The sequence below is a fragment of the Micromesistius poutassou genome (genome assembly GCF_964030765.1).
Source record: "Micromesistius poutassou genome assembly, chromosome: 12".
Lineage (NCBI taxonomy): Eukaryota > Metazoa > Chordata > Actinopteri > Gadiformes > Gadidae > Micromesistius > Micromesistius poutassou.
The window spans coordinates 16,543,766-16,560,683 of NC_140282.1; the positions used below are offsets into that span (position 1 = coordinate 16,543,766).

General features: G+C 42.9%; 2 protein-coding genes across 2 annotated transcripts; one reads left to right on the top strand and one right to left on the bottom strand.

Moving 5' to 3' along the window:
* Positions 1–266: 266 nt before the first annotated feature.
* On the bottom strand, positions 267–7,279 carry nsmce1 (NSE1 component of SMC5/6 complex). The gene is made up of 8 exons (XM_084475968.1): positions 7,149–7,279; positions 6,142–6,249; positions 5,427–5,548; positions 4,253–4,330; positions 3,294–3,440; positions 2,772–2,891; positions 2,304–2,430; positions 267–522 (listed from the first exon to the last, which is right to left on the bottom strand). Exons 1-8 carry the CDS (start codon positions 7,150–7,152, stop codon positions 488–490), a joined length of 741 nt encoding a protein of 246 aa, XP_084332094.1. The 5' UTR covers positions 7,153–7,279; the 3' UTR covers positions 267–487.
* Positions 7,280–9,212: 1,933 nt separating this feature from the next.
* On the top strand, positions 9,213–16,322 carry irf1a (interferon regulatory factor 1a; the record flags this gene model as incomplete). The annotated part of the gene is made up of 7 exons (XM_084476366.1): positions 9,213–9,302; positions 9,804–9,903; positions 10,733–10,906; positions 11,228–11,374; positions 13,656–13,708; positions 14,228–14,318; positions 16,306–16,322. 7 exons carry the CDS (start codon positions 9,213–9,215, stop codon positions 16,320–16,322), a joined length of 672 nt encoding a protein of 223 aa, XP_084332492.1.
* Positions 16,323–16,918: the final 596 nt, after the last annotated feature.

Below are 16,918 nucleotides of genomic sequence, written 5' to 3' on the forward strand. Positions count from 1 at the left end.
AGTCTTCAATTAAAATATATATCTCTGCTTTATAAACTCTTTTTCTGAATATAATCGTGAAATAAAAAAAAGTAATTTTTCGCTCTATACATCGACATTAAGGGCATTCAGCAAACGCTTTTATCCAAAGCTACTTCCAACCATTAATACACACGGTGATGGAGGAGTCGGCCAGCCAGTATGGGGCATTTAGGGTAAGGTGTCGACACTCAGCTTTTATGAGATTTGTTAGTAATAAAAGACATACAAGGCATCATCCAAGAGAAATGTTTAATATCAAGGTAAAACAAGACATTGTTTTAGTTGTCCAACGGAGGCGTCATTAAAATGGTATAACAGTGACTAAATGAAATGGATGGTTCAATTTAACAAATTTTCACAAAAAGGTTAACTCCATCACCCTTGGTGATGAAGATAAACTGAAACTAATCATTGTCATTAATATTGTTACTCCAGGAAACCAAAGAAATATTTCAGTAGACAGCATTCATCTGTGACGCTGAGAGCCAAATTGTCTGCACTCTGAAAGAAAGCAATGACAAAAACGGATATAAATACATACTTTATGTAAATAAGTTTTAAGCTTTATATTAAAGTCTGCAAGATACTGTATAATTCTGCCAGAATTACGGCGTAATCTTTAGTAATAACGGTGTACGAGTACAGTATGTACTGTATACTGTATGTAACGATGGGTCAGTATAGTCGAGTCGAGTAGGTACTGGCGGTGGAAAAGCGGCAATATATGTACCCTCTGGAACAAATAATCGAGGGTCAAAGCCAATTTTTTACATTTTCCCCCCATTCAATTAAACACAAATAAACAGACTGAACTTATGTTGGTTCTGTAGCACTATTATTATTAATATTACAAACAGAAAAAACATATACAAGTATCAATATTTTATGATGTCATTCAACAGCGCATTGCGTAGGTTACCTAGGACGTTTACAAAAGTTGAAATTTGTGAAGATTTATACCAGAATACGGTTAGTTCTTTTTCGTGGTAGAGAAATGAATTGCCGATGATCCATGGCTGCCTTTGTGGCTGTCGGCACACATCGAATAATCGATTATACTACCATGAATAATTTGAGTTATTCACATCCCTAGTATGTAACATTACTCTTATGTAGGTACTGGGGAACAAGATATGACAATATAAATAAAGGGGGTAACAATTCGGGTTCTTACAAATAACTTGTATTTTTTAAATTTGTATTTTCTGTCATTGTATTTTTTAAATTAGTATTTTGTCAATTAAACTAAGTACTGTTAAAATTGTTATTGTATTAAGGACTATAAGTCTGCCTGGAGTATGCATCTCTTTTCTCTGTTGGATGTCGTTTCCTTTATAGACAGATCATGGATGAATCGTGACAACTGCACCTGGTAGGGTTCAGAAGTGTTTATTTCACCAGTGTCTTTAGTAAAGGGTTGGGGTTAGAATGTAGTAATGTGGGTAATTTGAACTAGGTCAATGTTTTATTTTATCTAGACAAACTAGCCAGATGAATGTACTACATTTATCGGGGCATGCCAGTACTAGTATGCCAGTACTTTCCAACACAATTCCTTTACAGATAAATTCAGGCTTCTGACTGAAAACTCTTTATATCTGTGTTTTCCTCAAACTATTTACAGGTTGCAAAGTTATGTGTTGGCTTGATGGCATTGAAAATAAATAAGTACACTCTCATTCCAGTCTCATTCCTGGTCAAACACCTGTCGGTTCAACTTCCAGGAGCCTAGCTGAGTAACATTTATATTATTAACTGCACTGTTTTACACATTGAGAAATAAGTAAACAGCTAGATATTTTACTTCATGTGAAATAACTTGGCACAAAAGTCAATAAAAACTTTGGTTCGAACAAGTTTATTTTAAAAAGGTGAAAAAAAAAAGTGAAAATATGTTGTTTCCTTAAATAAAAGATTCCAAAGGCTGGGCTATCCGATCGTTTTTGGATATATATTAGGGGTGTAACGATTCAGGTCCGGTTGGATGAACACAGATGCGACTACATTGATATGTGGGCCACTGAATCTATTTAACATGACCAAGAATCGGTCGATGCACCAATTTAAACATTCCGAATCCGTTGAGTGAAGCTTTAGCCTGATATCAAAAAAAAAAGAAGGAATTTAAGGAAGTGGGCAGATCCGTGTGTGTGTTTGCGCGCACGTCTCGGCTTCTAGCGACACAACCAGAGTTGCGAGTGAGTGAAAACCGCAATCTCAAGGGTTACCTTAGAATACTCTAATACTATGAAACTGGATCAATCAAGGTGTGTAGGAGTTACCTCTGTCTTTATTAGGCCAAAGCTCACTGCAGCCCGGACATTTCTGTACCGGTTTCTTCTTGAAGTATTTCATGGCACACGGGTAGTGGATCTTTACGGTGCACACAGGGTTCGCACATATCTGGCACTGCAGGACAAACAGAACAACACACTCTTCTAAAATGACCAAATAAACCATATTGTAATTTAGTAGATACTTTTATCCAGAGTGACATTTAAATTGTTCATAGGAGCAGGTAGAAGTTAGGGCTTCTTGTCACCTGCGAGATGCCTACAAACTAGTCTGGAGACAATGGACACTAGACTAATAATAAGAGTCTCAAAGACACTTTACATAGTAAAATAAATGATTAGCTTCTAACTGTGGCAACTGGTAGTAACACCCTGCCCTAACCTTATTATGTCATATAATGTCAGCTATCCCCTCCCCAGTCCCCGGTGCAGAGCTCAGAGGCGGCAGGTGTTCACCTTGAAGGCCAGACAGTGACACACGGAGCACACCTTCACCTGCTCCTCGTCATACATGGTCCGGATGTATGGCTCCATCTCCATGACGCACCGCGTCGACAAGGTGTAGTCTCCTCGTTTCTACAGCAACCAAGCGTACAAAAAAAACGAACGTGAACGTCGCATAGAGCACAGCAAAAGGGTGGGTAGGATCTAAACTGGCATTACGAAACTTTGAACTAATATCAAAGTTATCATTGAGCGTCATTATTAATATTCTAGTGACCTAAGCATTGAAAGTAGAAGAAACTGACAGAGGTACTTCTATTTCTGGTGAACATCAACGTCATCATAGTAAATAAATATTTTCTTAATGACACATCGGGGATATAAATCATATCACATCAGCAAAATAATCCCCAAAAAGTTTACAACGGCACTCCTGGGACATAAAATTAACCTGCTCCTTAATATATCGATATCAACATCTAGCATGGGTGTGTGGCCTTTCTCACACACACACACACACACACACACACACACCTCTACGAGCCAGTCATCGGACACCAGGCGTTTAAGCAGGCACTCTGCAGCACTCTTTGTCAGTTTCCGGGTCTGTAGACTATCTGCGCTGTTCAGGATGTCTGTCGAGGACGCCATGCTTCTGTCCGAGGTCATGATCAGGTCCAGCTGATCATAAAGTAGTCAATAAGAAACATTTAAGGTTATTTGATCATGTAGCGCACACATCACAATAGAAGGGTTATATCAAGATCGAGGAAAATATTTGGATGTTAAACAGACTAGAGTTTCCGCGCTCGCTCAACCTCTATTGGGTCAGGAGTTTGATTCAGAGTCCATTGATTGTCATCGCACATACGTACAATGTAATCTATAGCAACTCCTCTCATGCCCCTTTTCCACCGACAGTACCAGCTCAACTCGCCCCGCTTTTTTTTTGCGTTTCCATCGCCAAAAAAAGTACCTGGTACTTTTTTTTGTAGCACCTCCGTCGAGGTTCCAAGCGAGCCGAGCAGGTACTTTTGTATGACGTTAACAGGCTGCTGACAACTGATTGGCCAGCGGCTGCAAACGGGAATAATCACTCGAAGTTAAGTTGTGTCCAGCGTGGCTGGAGTCCACGGATCAGCGTTTCGCCTTGTGTGTCGCTTAGTGGTGCATTTCATGATTTGTTTGAATCAGTTTGCGTCGGTCAGTTCACCAAGAAGAGTCGTTGGAATTGTTCGTTCGTTCAGTTGCGTTTCCGGTAGTGGTGAATCATGGTTCTCAGTCACTGAGTCGGTCAGACTCAGCTCCTCCCTCGTTCTCATTCTCAAACGAATCGTGATCGTGCAATGGTGCAAACGGTCATCAATCAACACAACATTAACTAAGTTCCTTTTAGCTGAGGAGCGCTTCATGTTCGGAATCGGGATGTTGTTGCCCGTCTGTCAGCATTATTAACCATCATGCGGGAAGAGCATATGAGGGACTGAACCTACCGTTCGCCTGAAGAGTTCCAACTCATTGTCGGCGTAGTCGGAAGACATCCGTGTGAGTTCTGTGTTCGCTGTATTGACCTAAAGAGAAGGGAACCAACACGACGCATTATCCTGTGGTGTTCCTCTTTTAATAGTTTGAATAAAAGCCCTGTTGAATCTTATTTTAGCCATTGAACATCAGTCACCCTGAAGGGATTAAACTGACTCTGATGAAGACCACAGTAATTAACACTACTTTAGTGGCCAGTGATGGTCACACATCCAGCCGGAAGGGCCAGACGAGGCAAGCTAAAGCACACAGGAAGCATCCATTTTGAATCTCGTTCTAGCTTTACTTTAAAGCTATACTGGTAGTGGAGCAGGTCACCCATCTTTTCTACTAGTGAAAAAAATGGGTTGTGGATGGGTCTTCCAGCAAGACAATGACCCAAAACATACAGCAAAGGCAACAAAGGAGTGGCTCAAGAAGAAGCACATTAAGGTCGTGGAGTGGCCTAGCCTAGTCTCCACACCTTAATCCCATAGACAATCTGTGGAGGGAGCTGAAGCTTCGAGTTGCAAAGCAACAGCCTCGAAACCTTAACGATTTGGAGAGGATCTGCAAAGGGGAGTGGTCCAAAATTCCTCCTGAGATGTGTGCAAACTTGGTCATCAACTACAAGAAACGTCTGACCTCTGTTCTTGCCAACAAGGGTTTCTCCACCAAGTACGAAGCAATGTTTTGATAGGGGATCAAATACCTATTTCACTCAATGAAATGCAAAACAATTAATATATTTTATTTATTGTGATTTTCTGGAATTTTTTTGAGATTCTGTCTCTAACTGTTGCAATAAACCTATCTTTAAAATGATAGACCGTTCAATTCTTTGTCAGTGGGCAAACTTGCAAAATCAGTGGGGGATCAAATAATTATTTCCTCCACTGTTTATCCATTTGTTATAGTTGTGAATATCTTGGCCATTATGACCACCCATCACCCATGATCACCCACTGTGATTTAGAGCGTAGCACTAGTAGTGTACATACTGAACTGGGTGAAGAAACCTTGTGCCCCCCCTAGAGATGGTGCCAGTGAATAGTACTATGTAGGGACTAACCAGAGCGTAGTACTAGTAGAACTTTGTAGGGACTAACCAGAGCGTAGTACTAGTAGTACAATTTAGATACTAACCAGCGCGTAGTACTGCATGCCGTCGTCCTCTGAAGAACGCGTCCTGATGGCCATGTTCATGGGCTCCAGCTTAGAATTGACAACCTGGATGAACTCTTCGAGTTTGTCTGCAACATAGTGCTCTGCAGGAACACATTTTGTTATTTAGTACTTAATGTGGTGAGCATCACAGGAAAAAAAGAAGCCCAAGATTGAGGTAATGTGAGGCAATGCAAAGCTCCATTGTTTCTATAGCACCCTTTTAACACAAGCAATTCTTAGGGCTGTGCCCTTTGTAAAGCACTTTACTGAAGAACTGTAGCGTTCGCCCAAGCTACTGCAATACACTCTCCTTTCTCTTACTTCCTATTAACCGTGTACAACTACTAACAGTCCCTGGAGCCAGAAGAATAACATGCCAAGAAGAACAACAATAAAGTCAAGGAGAATACATATGGAGTTCTTATTCAAATAATTTGATAAAGCAATATCCAAAAATTTCAAATCAAATTTGAATTGTCATTTCACCTTGCATTTGTTACGGTTCTTCTTGTAATGTTTTCATTCTTCTTGCTCTTAGGACTGCTGGTAGACACCGCTCATAGTGACTAAGAGAACAGAAATCATGTAGGGGTAGACCGGGATAACAGCATCATTCATTAGCCTCAGCCTAGGTGAGTCTATAGTAGTGCATAGAATACGGACTGCTCGTTATGACAACTGCACCTGAACCTACCTTTGTGGACATCACAGCAGTGATGATGGAGCGTCTTGGCTTCCTGTTCGTTTACGATACCCCTGACCATCATGGTCTGGATAAATCTTTGATGACTTTGCCCCAGAACTGTTGGGACATGGGCATGGAATAAGCTTCATGATTGTATACATGGGACATCGTGTGGCCATAAAGAAGTGACAGTATGTATCACTAGTATGTCATGTGTCACGGACATTAACCGTCGTACACAAAACCGTCAGTCATATGAGCTAGATGCCATTATGTGCTTACCCTCGCAGTGGTATTGGCATTGTAATTATGAGATTAAACTATTCCAACAATATTTAGCCAACATATATCAAAAAGTGTAAAGGTTATTCTAAAACATTGACGTGAGAAAGATTCTAACCGGAATCTCAAGACAGTAAAGTTGCTTTTCCTAGGTTGCTAATGTTCACACACATCACATAAGGCACCTAGGGCGCTGTGCTGAACTCCAGTGTGCTGCCATCTGTCCCATCACCTGCAACACTACAGTCTGGAATGCAATGAATGACATATCGAGAACTACAGCTTTTATATCGGCCAGTCCAATCGAATTAATTATGTCCCAGTGAAACCCATAGACCGGTTTTTTATCAAATGTGCTATTCTAGCCATTGGAATGTCTCTCTTATGATAGATGCTCATCTGACTGATCGATTCTCCGATTGCACTTAAATCAGGAAAAGCATAGACGGAAACAAACATGGCTATCGACTTTTACGTTTGAAAACAACGATAAGCAACGATAATAAAGTCGATAGCTGTGTGGTTCCGTCCTTACAATCTTCGCATGTAGTGAAATCAAAGTATCGACTGTAAGCATATCCCGATGAAGGTACAACCATCTCCAACTGAGTTAGATGGGACTCCAGACGGCCAGATTATCATATGGGACAAGAAAATAGACCCTGGCACTAGCATTGACGAACATCCGTAACACTTTTACGATAAAATGACAATGAAATTATACTTTTCTTTACCCATTTCCTGGTAAGGATAGTAACATCAACAGTGCTGATTTTTAGAGAAAAACTTGCGGCTAATAGACCTGTAGGTAAGCCCAGAGCCTTTCAGGAAGAATCTGCATAGAGTTCAACATGCCCCCTTTTTCAAGTACTACCGGCTGCGGGAAGGCGGAATTGGGCGTCCAACCACGCCCACATCCGGATTGGAAGGTCCAGCCCCGCCCACATCCAATACCATTACACTGTATGTGGACCAAACTTGACCAAACTTGCCTCATTTACGAGACCGGCTGCGAACTGTAGTATTTCGTAATTTTCTTTTTAACGTACATAAATGTTATGATCTATAAAAATAAATGGAAAATCTATAATTGGATCAGCCAAAAAAAGAAAAATGCATTTATATTTTGTAATATAGGCTACATAGGCCTACATCAATATTTGCCTCACTACGCGGTTCATTTGGCATCTTCGTGGTATGAAATGGCAACGTTAGGCGAGTTGAATTTAGCTTTTGGGAACAGATTTCCCACAGTATTTAAAGGCCTACTGCATTATCTATCATTTTAATACAGTATCTGATTGTATTAGGCAATTTTAGTCAATAAGGCAAATCAATAAACACTAGGCCTACTTTATAGCAGTAGCCTATTTGATGTATAATATGATGTTTGATGTTCTGAAATATCCCAATGGTGCACTTCAACAAAATAATATCTTTCAGGTGAATCTCCAGCAAGAAGTTGTAGTTTATACTGTGAATATATCAAAGGCATAGTGTGGAAAAGAGTCAGATGAGGCAGAGTTATGGAAATGAAGGACACATGAATGTAATTATTACACTCACTGTCTCCCCTATGAACTTAGTTCATGTGATCACTATCACTATTCCTACAATGACTCCTTTTCATCTTCCAGTCCTGGGGAGAGAACTTCCACTCAGCCTTTGAGAGGGCAAACCATGAGGAATACCTATTGTAGGTAGTTTAGTTGATTAAATATACTTGTATCTTATCCATTCAAATATATTTTATTGTAGTACAACAGGGACTACAAGATAAAAAAAATAGTTAACTTATAACTGCCATTACAATACCAAGCTTTGAGTGTCCTTTGATCAATATGATTGGAACCTGGATTTAACAACCATGTTAAAAACTATGTGTAGAGAATAACACAGGGTGTTATGCCTTTTTCATTCAATACCTGTAGTTGAACAGTATTGGGAATGGGACAAATCATCATCCAGATACATACCAACCTGTTTATTGTGAAAGCCCTGCACAGAGCTGGCAGAATTATTAATTAATTATTATAATTATTATCTCATTCATAATTACACAGTTGTATTGTTGTTGTACATATAAACATATATTTCAACAGAAATAGTAAAACTGCTATGAAATTATAAAACTCAAATAATTATTTTGGACCGACCACACTACACATAATGGATAACATGCCCTTAATATTCATTATGTTGTATCTACTTAAAAATAAGGCTTCATGCCTGGCCTCTTCTTATGGCATGGTTCCAGGTATTGAAAAAAATGATTTCCAAGTGGATGACTCTATCACACGCTAGTGTTCACAGTGAGATGCAAGATATTCCGTACCTTGCCAAAAGCACCTCTTGACACGCCCCTCATTTCAAGTGTAGGAGTTATATACCTGTACACCTGAAGACGAGTGGCCAGTGGTCCAGCACCACCTGAACCTGTGGGGTTTCTCACCTATACCGGAATTCACGTGAAGGAGCTTACCTGTAGCCCACTACGGCTGAGATTCAGTGTCTGTTCCGCATCAACTAAGGTTTCTGTAGAGGGGTGAGAGGCTTTGAAGGACGTGGAAAAGGACAAAGCCGGATTCTGGCAGAAGCCGGTTATTTTTTCTACCTGCCAGGTGATTTCTATAGACTTTATGTGTGTGTATTATACTATTCTATTATCAATAGTAAATGGGATAAGAGAGAGAACAATAATTTAGTTTTGTTTGTATCATAATGTGTGTGTGTGTGTGTGTGTGTGTGTGTGTGTGTGTGTGTTATCGTGTGTGTGTGTGTGTGTGTGTGTGCGCAGGATGCACAGGTCAGGTCGGCTTCGCCTGAGGCCGTGGCTTGAGGAGCAGATTGAGTCCGGGAAATACCCAGGAGTCACCTGGCTGGACCAGGTGATCCCCCAGCTTCTGTTTATCCAAATGACTTACACTGAATTCCAATGCATGCCCTTAAGGAGCAGTAGAGGTCGGGGCATCTTGCTGCAGCATGCCTACAGGTAGACTGTAGACATTGGGGATCGAACCCAGAACCTCTCGACTGGCAGTCGAAATACACCCTAGCCACTAGACTATAGTGTCGTACCCCTTGTGATCTTCCTCTAGGAAGCTCTTGGAGTCAGGCAGGTTATTGGCTCCCCAGCCTACCTTTGCCCGGCTGAGATTCAAAGTGTCCGCAAGTGGCTTCCAGTTTGTTGATGAAGCAGACAAGCCGGGTTTCTGAGTATCTTTGGGAAAATGTAATGACTAAATTGAATGCATTATTTACAGCAAACTCAAACACACATACTTTACTGTGTGTGTGTGTGTGTGTGTGTGTGTGTGTGTGTGTGTGTGTGTGTGTGTGTGTGTGTGTGTGTGTGTGTGTGTGTGTGTGTGTGTGTGTGTGTGTTTTAGTCAGCCCAGATCTTCCAGATCCCCTGGAGACACGCCGCTCGTCACGGCTGGAGTATCGACCAAGACGCCACGCTGTTCAGGAGCTGGGCCATGCACACTGGTACACACACACACACACACACACACACACACACACACACACACACACACACACCGCACACACACACACACACACACACACACACACACACACACACACACACACACACACACACACACACACACACAAACAGGTAGGATGGTCTCACACACACACACACACACACACACACACACACACACACACACACACACACACACACACACACACACACACACACACACACACACACACAACAGGTAAGATGGTCTCACACACACACACACACACACACACACACCTGTCTTAATGTCAATGTATGCATGCCGTGTGTGCGTGTTTATGGCTACACTGAAGACCCTAGAGGGTGTTGGCGGTTTTCTGTGAAACCTGACCGTCTGTAAGGAGAAGGCAGTGGCACAGAGTGGCTTGGGACCTGAAGAGCATCTTTGCTCTAAGGTTACCCCAGCATTAATGTCTCTCACACTCTGACTGATAACTACCAAAATAAACACTAAACACATTTAATTACAACACAACTACTGATGAAAGGTCTTGGAAGAAAGCCCCCAAAGACAGCATTAAAAATATATATGTTGGTTATATATCTAGGTGCTTTTTGGTACTGTAGTTGTACAATCTGATAAAACTGTGGATTTTTGGCCAAGCATTTCCCATGACAAGATAGGACAAGGGTCACAGTGTATTTATGTACATGTATTTGTGCGTGTGAGTGCATGCATGCGCATGTGTGCGTGTGCGTGCGTGTGTGTGTGTGTGTACGTGCGTGTGTGTGTGTGTGTGTGTGTGTGTGAGTACGTATGTGGGTGCGTGTGCATGTGTACGTCAGGGCGCTACCGGCTAGGCAAGGACAAACCTGACCCCAAGACGTGGAAGGCCAACTTCCGCTGTGCGCTCAACTCCCTGACCGACGTCTGCGAGCTGCAGGACCGCAGCCACAAAAGAGGACAGCTTGCATCCAGGGTGTACCGCATGGTGCCACGCACTCACACGCACAACACAGGTTGGACAGACAGGTTTTATACAACATATTTATTTATATAAATGGTAAACCTGTCCATCTTGTTGGATGAAGGCATCTGCTACATGTCAATGTAAATACAGATAGGTGTATGAGGAGCATAACCACTGGGGATCGAACCCAGTACCTTCTTTCTAGGTGTCAAACAGGTGTCTGAATTGGCACGTACATAAGCAGGCGCAGTTAAGTAGAAACATCGTATTTCACTCACTTGTAGCTGACAGGTGGTTATTGAATCTTAATCTCTACCAAAAACATGTTTAGGAAACGTTTAGTGAGGGAATGTTCTCTCTTCGTCCCCAGGGACGCAGTTGTCTGTTGGATATACAGCGGGACGTACATTTGTGGCAGCCAGGAGCACCAATGAGACACAAGCTGTCCGACCTACCCCCGCCCCCCCATCGCCCTCCACCAATCCAAACCCAGCCGAGAGGAACCCCTCTGCCCTGGGTGAGGACAGACAAATGACATGACACACAAGACCATGACAGCACATGGTACTACTACACACATTTTTGTGAGAAGCATGGTTAGCTCATAATTATCATCATCATCATCGTCGTCATCCGCTTATCCGGGGTCGGGTCGCGGGGGCAGCAGCTCAAGCAGGGGGCCCCAGACTTCCCTTTCCCGGGCCACATTGACCAGCTCTGACGAGGGGATCCCGAGGCGTTCCCAGGCCAGTGTTGAGATATAATCTCTCCACCTAGTCCTGGGTCTTCCCCGAGGTCTCCTCCCCACTGGTCGTGCCTGCCAGTGGGCATCCTAACCAGATGAACCACTGACTCCTTTCTAAGCAGAGGAGCAGCGGCTGTAATCCGAGTTGGCTGAGCTTCTCACCCTATCCCTAAGGGAGACGCCAGCCACCTTCCTGAGAAAACCCATCTCGGCCGCTTGTACCCGCAATCTCGTCCTTTCGGTCATTACCCATCCCTCATGACCATCGGTGAGGATAGGAAGGAAGGTCGACCGGTACATCGAGAGCTTTGCCTTGCAGCTCAGCTCTCTTTTCGTCGAAACGGTGCGGTAAAGCGAACGCAATACCTCCCCCGCTGCTCCGATTCTCCGGCCAATCTCACGCTCCATCGTACCCTCACTCGCGAACAAGACCCGGAGGTACTTGAACTCCTTAACTCCGGCTAAGGACTCATTTCCTACCCGAAGTAGGCAATCCACCGGTTTCCTGCTCAGATTTAGTGGTGCTGATCCTCATCCCAGCCGCTTCACACTTGGCTTTCAGCCGATCCAGTGAGTGCTGAATCACAGGCCGATGATGCCATCAGGACCACATCATCTGCAAAAAGCAGTAGAGGGAGTGTTAGTCGGATTCAGGAGTTCCTCAAAGTGGTCCTTCCAGCGTTCGACTACCTCCTCAGTTGAGGTCAACAGAGTCCCATCCTTACTGTACACAGCTTGGATGGTTCCCCGTTTTCCCCTCCTGAGGTGCCGGATGGTCTTCCAGAAACACAAACTTCTCCCACACCTGCTGCTTAGCCTACGACACCGCAGCGGCTGCAGATCTTCGAGCCTGTCGGTACCCTGCAACTGCATCAGGAGTCCTCCAGTATAACATATCCCGGAAGGCCTCCTTCTTCAGTCGGACGGCTTCCCTGACCACCGGTGTCCACCACGGTGTCCGAGGGTTACCGCCCCTTAAGGAACCTAAGACCCTGAGGCCACAGCTCACCGCCGCAACTTCAGCAATGGAGGCTTTGAACATTGCCCACTCCGGCTCAATGCCCCAAACCTCCACAGGGATGCCAGAAAAGCTCCGCCAGAGGTGTGAGTTCAAAATCCCTAGGACAGGGGCCTCCTCCAGACGTTCCCAATTCACCCGCACTACCCGTTTGGGCTTACCAGGTCTGTCCAGAATCTTCCCCCATTCCCTGATCCAACTCACCACCAGATGGTGTTCGGTTGACAGTTCCGCCCGTCTCTTCACCCGAGTGTCCAAAACATAAGGCTCAGATCAGCTGACACGATCATGAAATCTATCATCGATCTTCGGCCTAGGGTACTCTGGTACCAGGTACACTTATGAGCACCCTTATGTTCAAACATGGTGTTCGTTATAGACAATCCATGACTAGCACAGAAGTCCAATAACAAACGACCGTTCAGGTTTAGATCAGGGAGGCCGTCCTCCCCACCACGCCTCTCCAGGTGTCTCCATCGGTGCCCACGTGGGTGTTAAAGTCTCCCAGCAGAACTACGGAGTCCCCTACTGGAGCCCCATACAGGACGCCATTCAGGGTCTCCAAGAAGGCAGAGTACTCTGAACTGCTCTTCGGTGTATACGCACAAGCAACAGTCAGAGTTTTTCCCCCCACCACCCTTAGGCGTAGCGAGGCGGCCCTCTCGTCCAAAAATGAAAGTTCATTGGGGTCTTGCTTTGAACTTCAACTTCAAAGCACTTTATTTGTCCCCAAGGGGCAATTTAAAAGGGCATTACAGTAGCTTCAGGGACACAATCAACAAACAAACATAAGCAGCACGCATACTGCACAATCAACCAACATACACAATTCACAGACACACTGCACAATCACACAGCACACACCGCACCTCATCATTCAACACAAAGTAGTAGTTTTAAAGTTTTTAAAGACGTTTTTAAACACGTGTACAAGCATACACGCACGTGGTTGGTCTTGGAGTTGTTGGTTTAAGTTATGATTGCACCATTATTTGCTTTAGTGTAATCCTTTTATTTTGGTTTGTTTGTGAGCAGAGCTGAGGGGGGTAAGGAGCGACCAGCAGGAGCAGACTGAAGCAGTGTTTAAGGTAATAGTCTGAATGGCCTGTGTTTGTTTGACCTTGCTTTTCTTCTGAGATTCAATATCAATTAACAAATATGAATAGGGTTTTACATCTGATTGTAAAGTATAAGAATACAAATTCAATATAAACATAATATAATATAATGAAAACCATTTAGAAATAAAATTGGAAAGGAATATAATTAATAGTTTATATTTGATTAATTCATGACAAAATATGATTGTCTTAAAATGTTAAAATGTAAAATGTACGGAAATCTATTTTAACTTCAGTAATATGCATGATTTAAAATGAATGAATAGGATTAGAAATCTAAATGTGAATTAATGAATTGGCAATGGTCGGTAGTTCCTGTACTGTTGGATGTGGTCTAAGGAGCTACCTGAGTAGGCCTACATTATAGCAGCCTGCAGGTTAAGGATCCCTGCTCTGTAAATTAAAGTATGACCATAATGGGTTATCTTCCTATGTGCTGCTGCAGCTAGTGGCTGACCTTACGGGATGCTCTGTGTGTTTCACCAGCTGATGGACCATCTCAACAGCACTGAACTCTGGGACCAAACAGGAGAGCAGAGCGGGTGGAGAGCTCACACACAGAGAAACCACTGGCACTGTACGGCACTGTGTGTGTGTGTGTGTGTGTGTGTGTGTGTGTGTGTGTGTGTGTGTGTGTGTTTGTATGTGTACAATTGTGGTTGACAAACCATTAATTCAATTCCACTTACATCTAATGCTACCTTGCTGTCTATCTCTCCCCTACTTGTCTGTATGTATTGTGTGTGTGTGTGTGTGTGTGTGTGTGTGTGTGTGTGTGTGTGTGTGTGTGTGTGTGTGTGTGTGTGTGTGTGTGTGTGTGTGTGTGTGCCTCAGGTGACAGTGAGGACCTTCTCCAAACTTTCTACTCAGATATCTATCCATGCTGGACTGAATCCAGCGACTCTATTGGACAACACTGTGACAAGGCAAGGGGCACTGATTGGTCAACACCACAATAAGAAGCGTGTCTCTAGTCACTGTTTAACCCTGACCTGCTGGATGAATGTGCTGTAGATATGATTTAAGAAACAATATTAAGTGAGGGAAATGCGCTTGCCTCTGTATGAGAACATTTTCATTTCAGATAATCACAACACACCTGGTGGCATGTCATGGGACCTTTGATGTTCTTTTTCTGTATTCACCGTTCAACCCCAACTGCTCCTTCATTAACCATTGCTGTAAACCACTTTGGATAGAAGGTTTCTGCTGTTTTTTATTTGGTTGTCAGTGTGAGTTGAACAACCAAACAAGGAGAGAGGAAGAGAAATAGAGAGAGAGACACACAAAGAGGTAGAGTGAGAGAGAAACAGAGTGTGAGAAGAACCAGACTCCAGGGCTTATGGATGAGCTACAGAGGTCGGGTTCCAAGCTTCATTGTTAGCTGAAACACTCTGGTTCACTTGCTTTAACACAGAGAGACAGGCCAGTGCATGAGCTGGCCGGTGCAGGCTATTGCTGAGTAAACCCCTTGTGTAACTAGCACTTATTAGGTGCCAAGCACAAAGTGTGCGAAGGCAACTTATTTGTGATTGTGTTTGTGAGGGCCAGTAAGAAAGTGATTTCTTATCGGCCCTAAGTGAACTCTAGATTAAAAGAAACAAAAAAAATCAAACATGAATAAAGGTTTTTGTGATGGTGTGATTGCATGGGGCATTTGAACCACTCTTGAGGTTTTCAGCTCAAATGATTGATCAACACACACACCTTTCCTACATTAAATAGTAATAAATTGTATATATTTTTTAAAGATGTATTTTTATGCTTTATTAGAGTGAGATAGACAGAAAGGCATGGGAGAGAGATGGGAGGACATGCAACAAAGGACCACGGGCAGGACTCAAACCCGGGTCGCTTCGATCAGTACTAGGCCTTAATGGTACGCACTCTACCCGGTGAGCCCTAAATTGTATTTATAAAGTGTATTTCTCAAACCCAATATGCTAATACAACTAATGGCAACAAAGAACGTTGTCAGGCTCCAACACCAATACTGAGTTATGCGTCAGGAAATTTACTTGCTGTCTCACTGTGTCCTTTGTTACCGAGAGGCATCTATAAAGGTAGGTTTGTGTTTCTAAAATATAAAACAAAATGAGCATAACAACTAGACCAAGTACATCAACCAATCAGGTGTCCTTTGGAACACAGTGGACACACACATTGGAGTTCAAACAAGAGTCATCTGATTTTAATACACGGAGCAAGGTGAGCTACAGAACATCTAAGCTTTCAAGACAAGACACAGTCTATATAGAACAAAACATTCACTGTTCACAAAATAACAATTGGCACAGAGATGGGCAAGAGGTACTGGAATCAATTAACATATTCCAGTGCATAGGACTGGGATCGTTATATTAAGGAGATGGCGTGCAACCACTAAACAGGACCATATTAGACAATTAACAACCAAAATAAATGATTGTGGTATCACAGTGGTATCTTCACACAGGTTCAACAGTTCAGTCCCCCAGTATTGGGGGTGGGGGGGGGGGGGGGAAGCTTCTACAGACAGACCTGGTGAAGTCACAGTCCAAACAACCCATGTTTACGTGTTGAAGATTTTGAGAATGAATAGAGGGACTATTAAAGGGGTTGTGTGTAAAATTTTGGGGCGTTCTGACCCGTAAGTCATAGCCTGATGTTTGTATCTAAAACAACTAGAGAATCGGCTACAAATGTAAAGATGAACGAAATCCGGAAGACTCAACTCCATCCCTTCCCTTCAGTGGGCATGGTTTTAATACACTCATTAATACTAAGGTGTTCAATATACCTTTCCTCTGCGTTCTTTGGAGCCAAGCGGACTAAACGCCAGCCCTTCCAGGGGTGTGGAACTACAGCATAACTGGGACAACAGTTAAACATCAACATCAATTTATTACAGGGATTCAGGTCCTTTGGGGGGGCGGGGGGCGGGGGGGCGGGGCGGGGGTAGTTATATAATAACAAGTAACACAGGGAAAATAAATCATAAATAAATGTGTTCAACATCAGATACTTCCTACCAAACCAGTAAAAAACAAAAAAAAATTAAGTGGTTTTAAACATCAATTTCAAGGAATTTAAGAGCGGACATACACTTATATATTTCAAGGACTTGAAATATGATATAAATTAAAAAAAGTAAAATGTACACTTTGTATGAATTCTCAGATAATATCAATGTTGACA

Bases quoted from the DNA above. Each gene is read 5' to 3' on its own strand.
- nsmce1 (XM_084475968.1), bottom strand. The intron at 3,441-4,252 runs GTAGGTTCAGTC...CTTTATGATCAG, and splicing joins TGGAACTCTTCAGGCGAACG to CTGGACCTGATCATGACCTC. The intron at 523-2,303 runs GTAACTCCTACA...GCTTTCTTTCAG, and splicing joins TTGGCCTAATAAAGACAGAG to AGTGCAGACAATTTGGCTCT.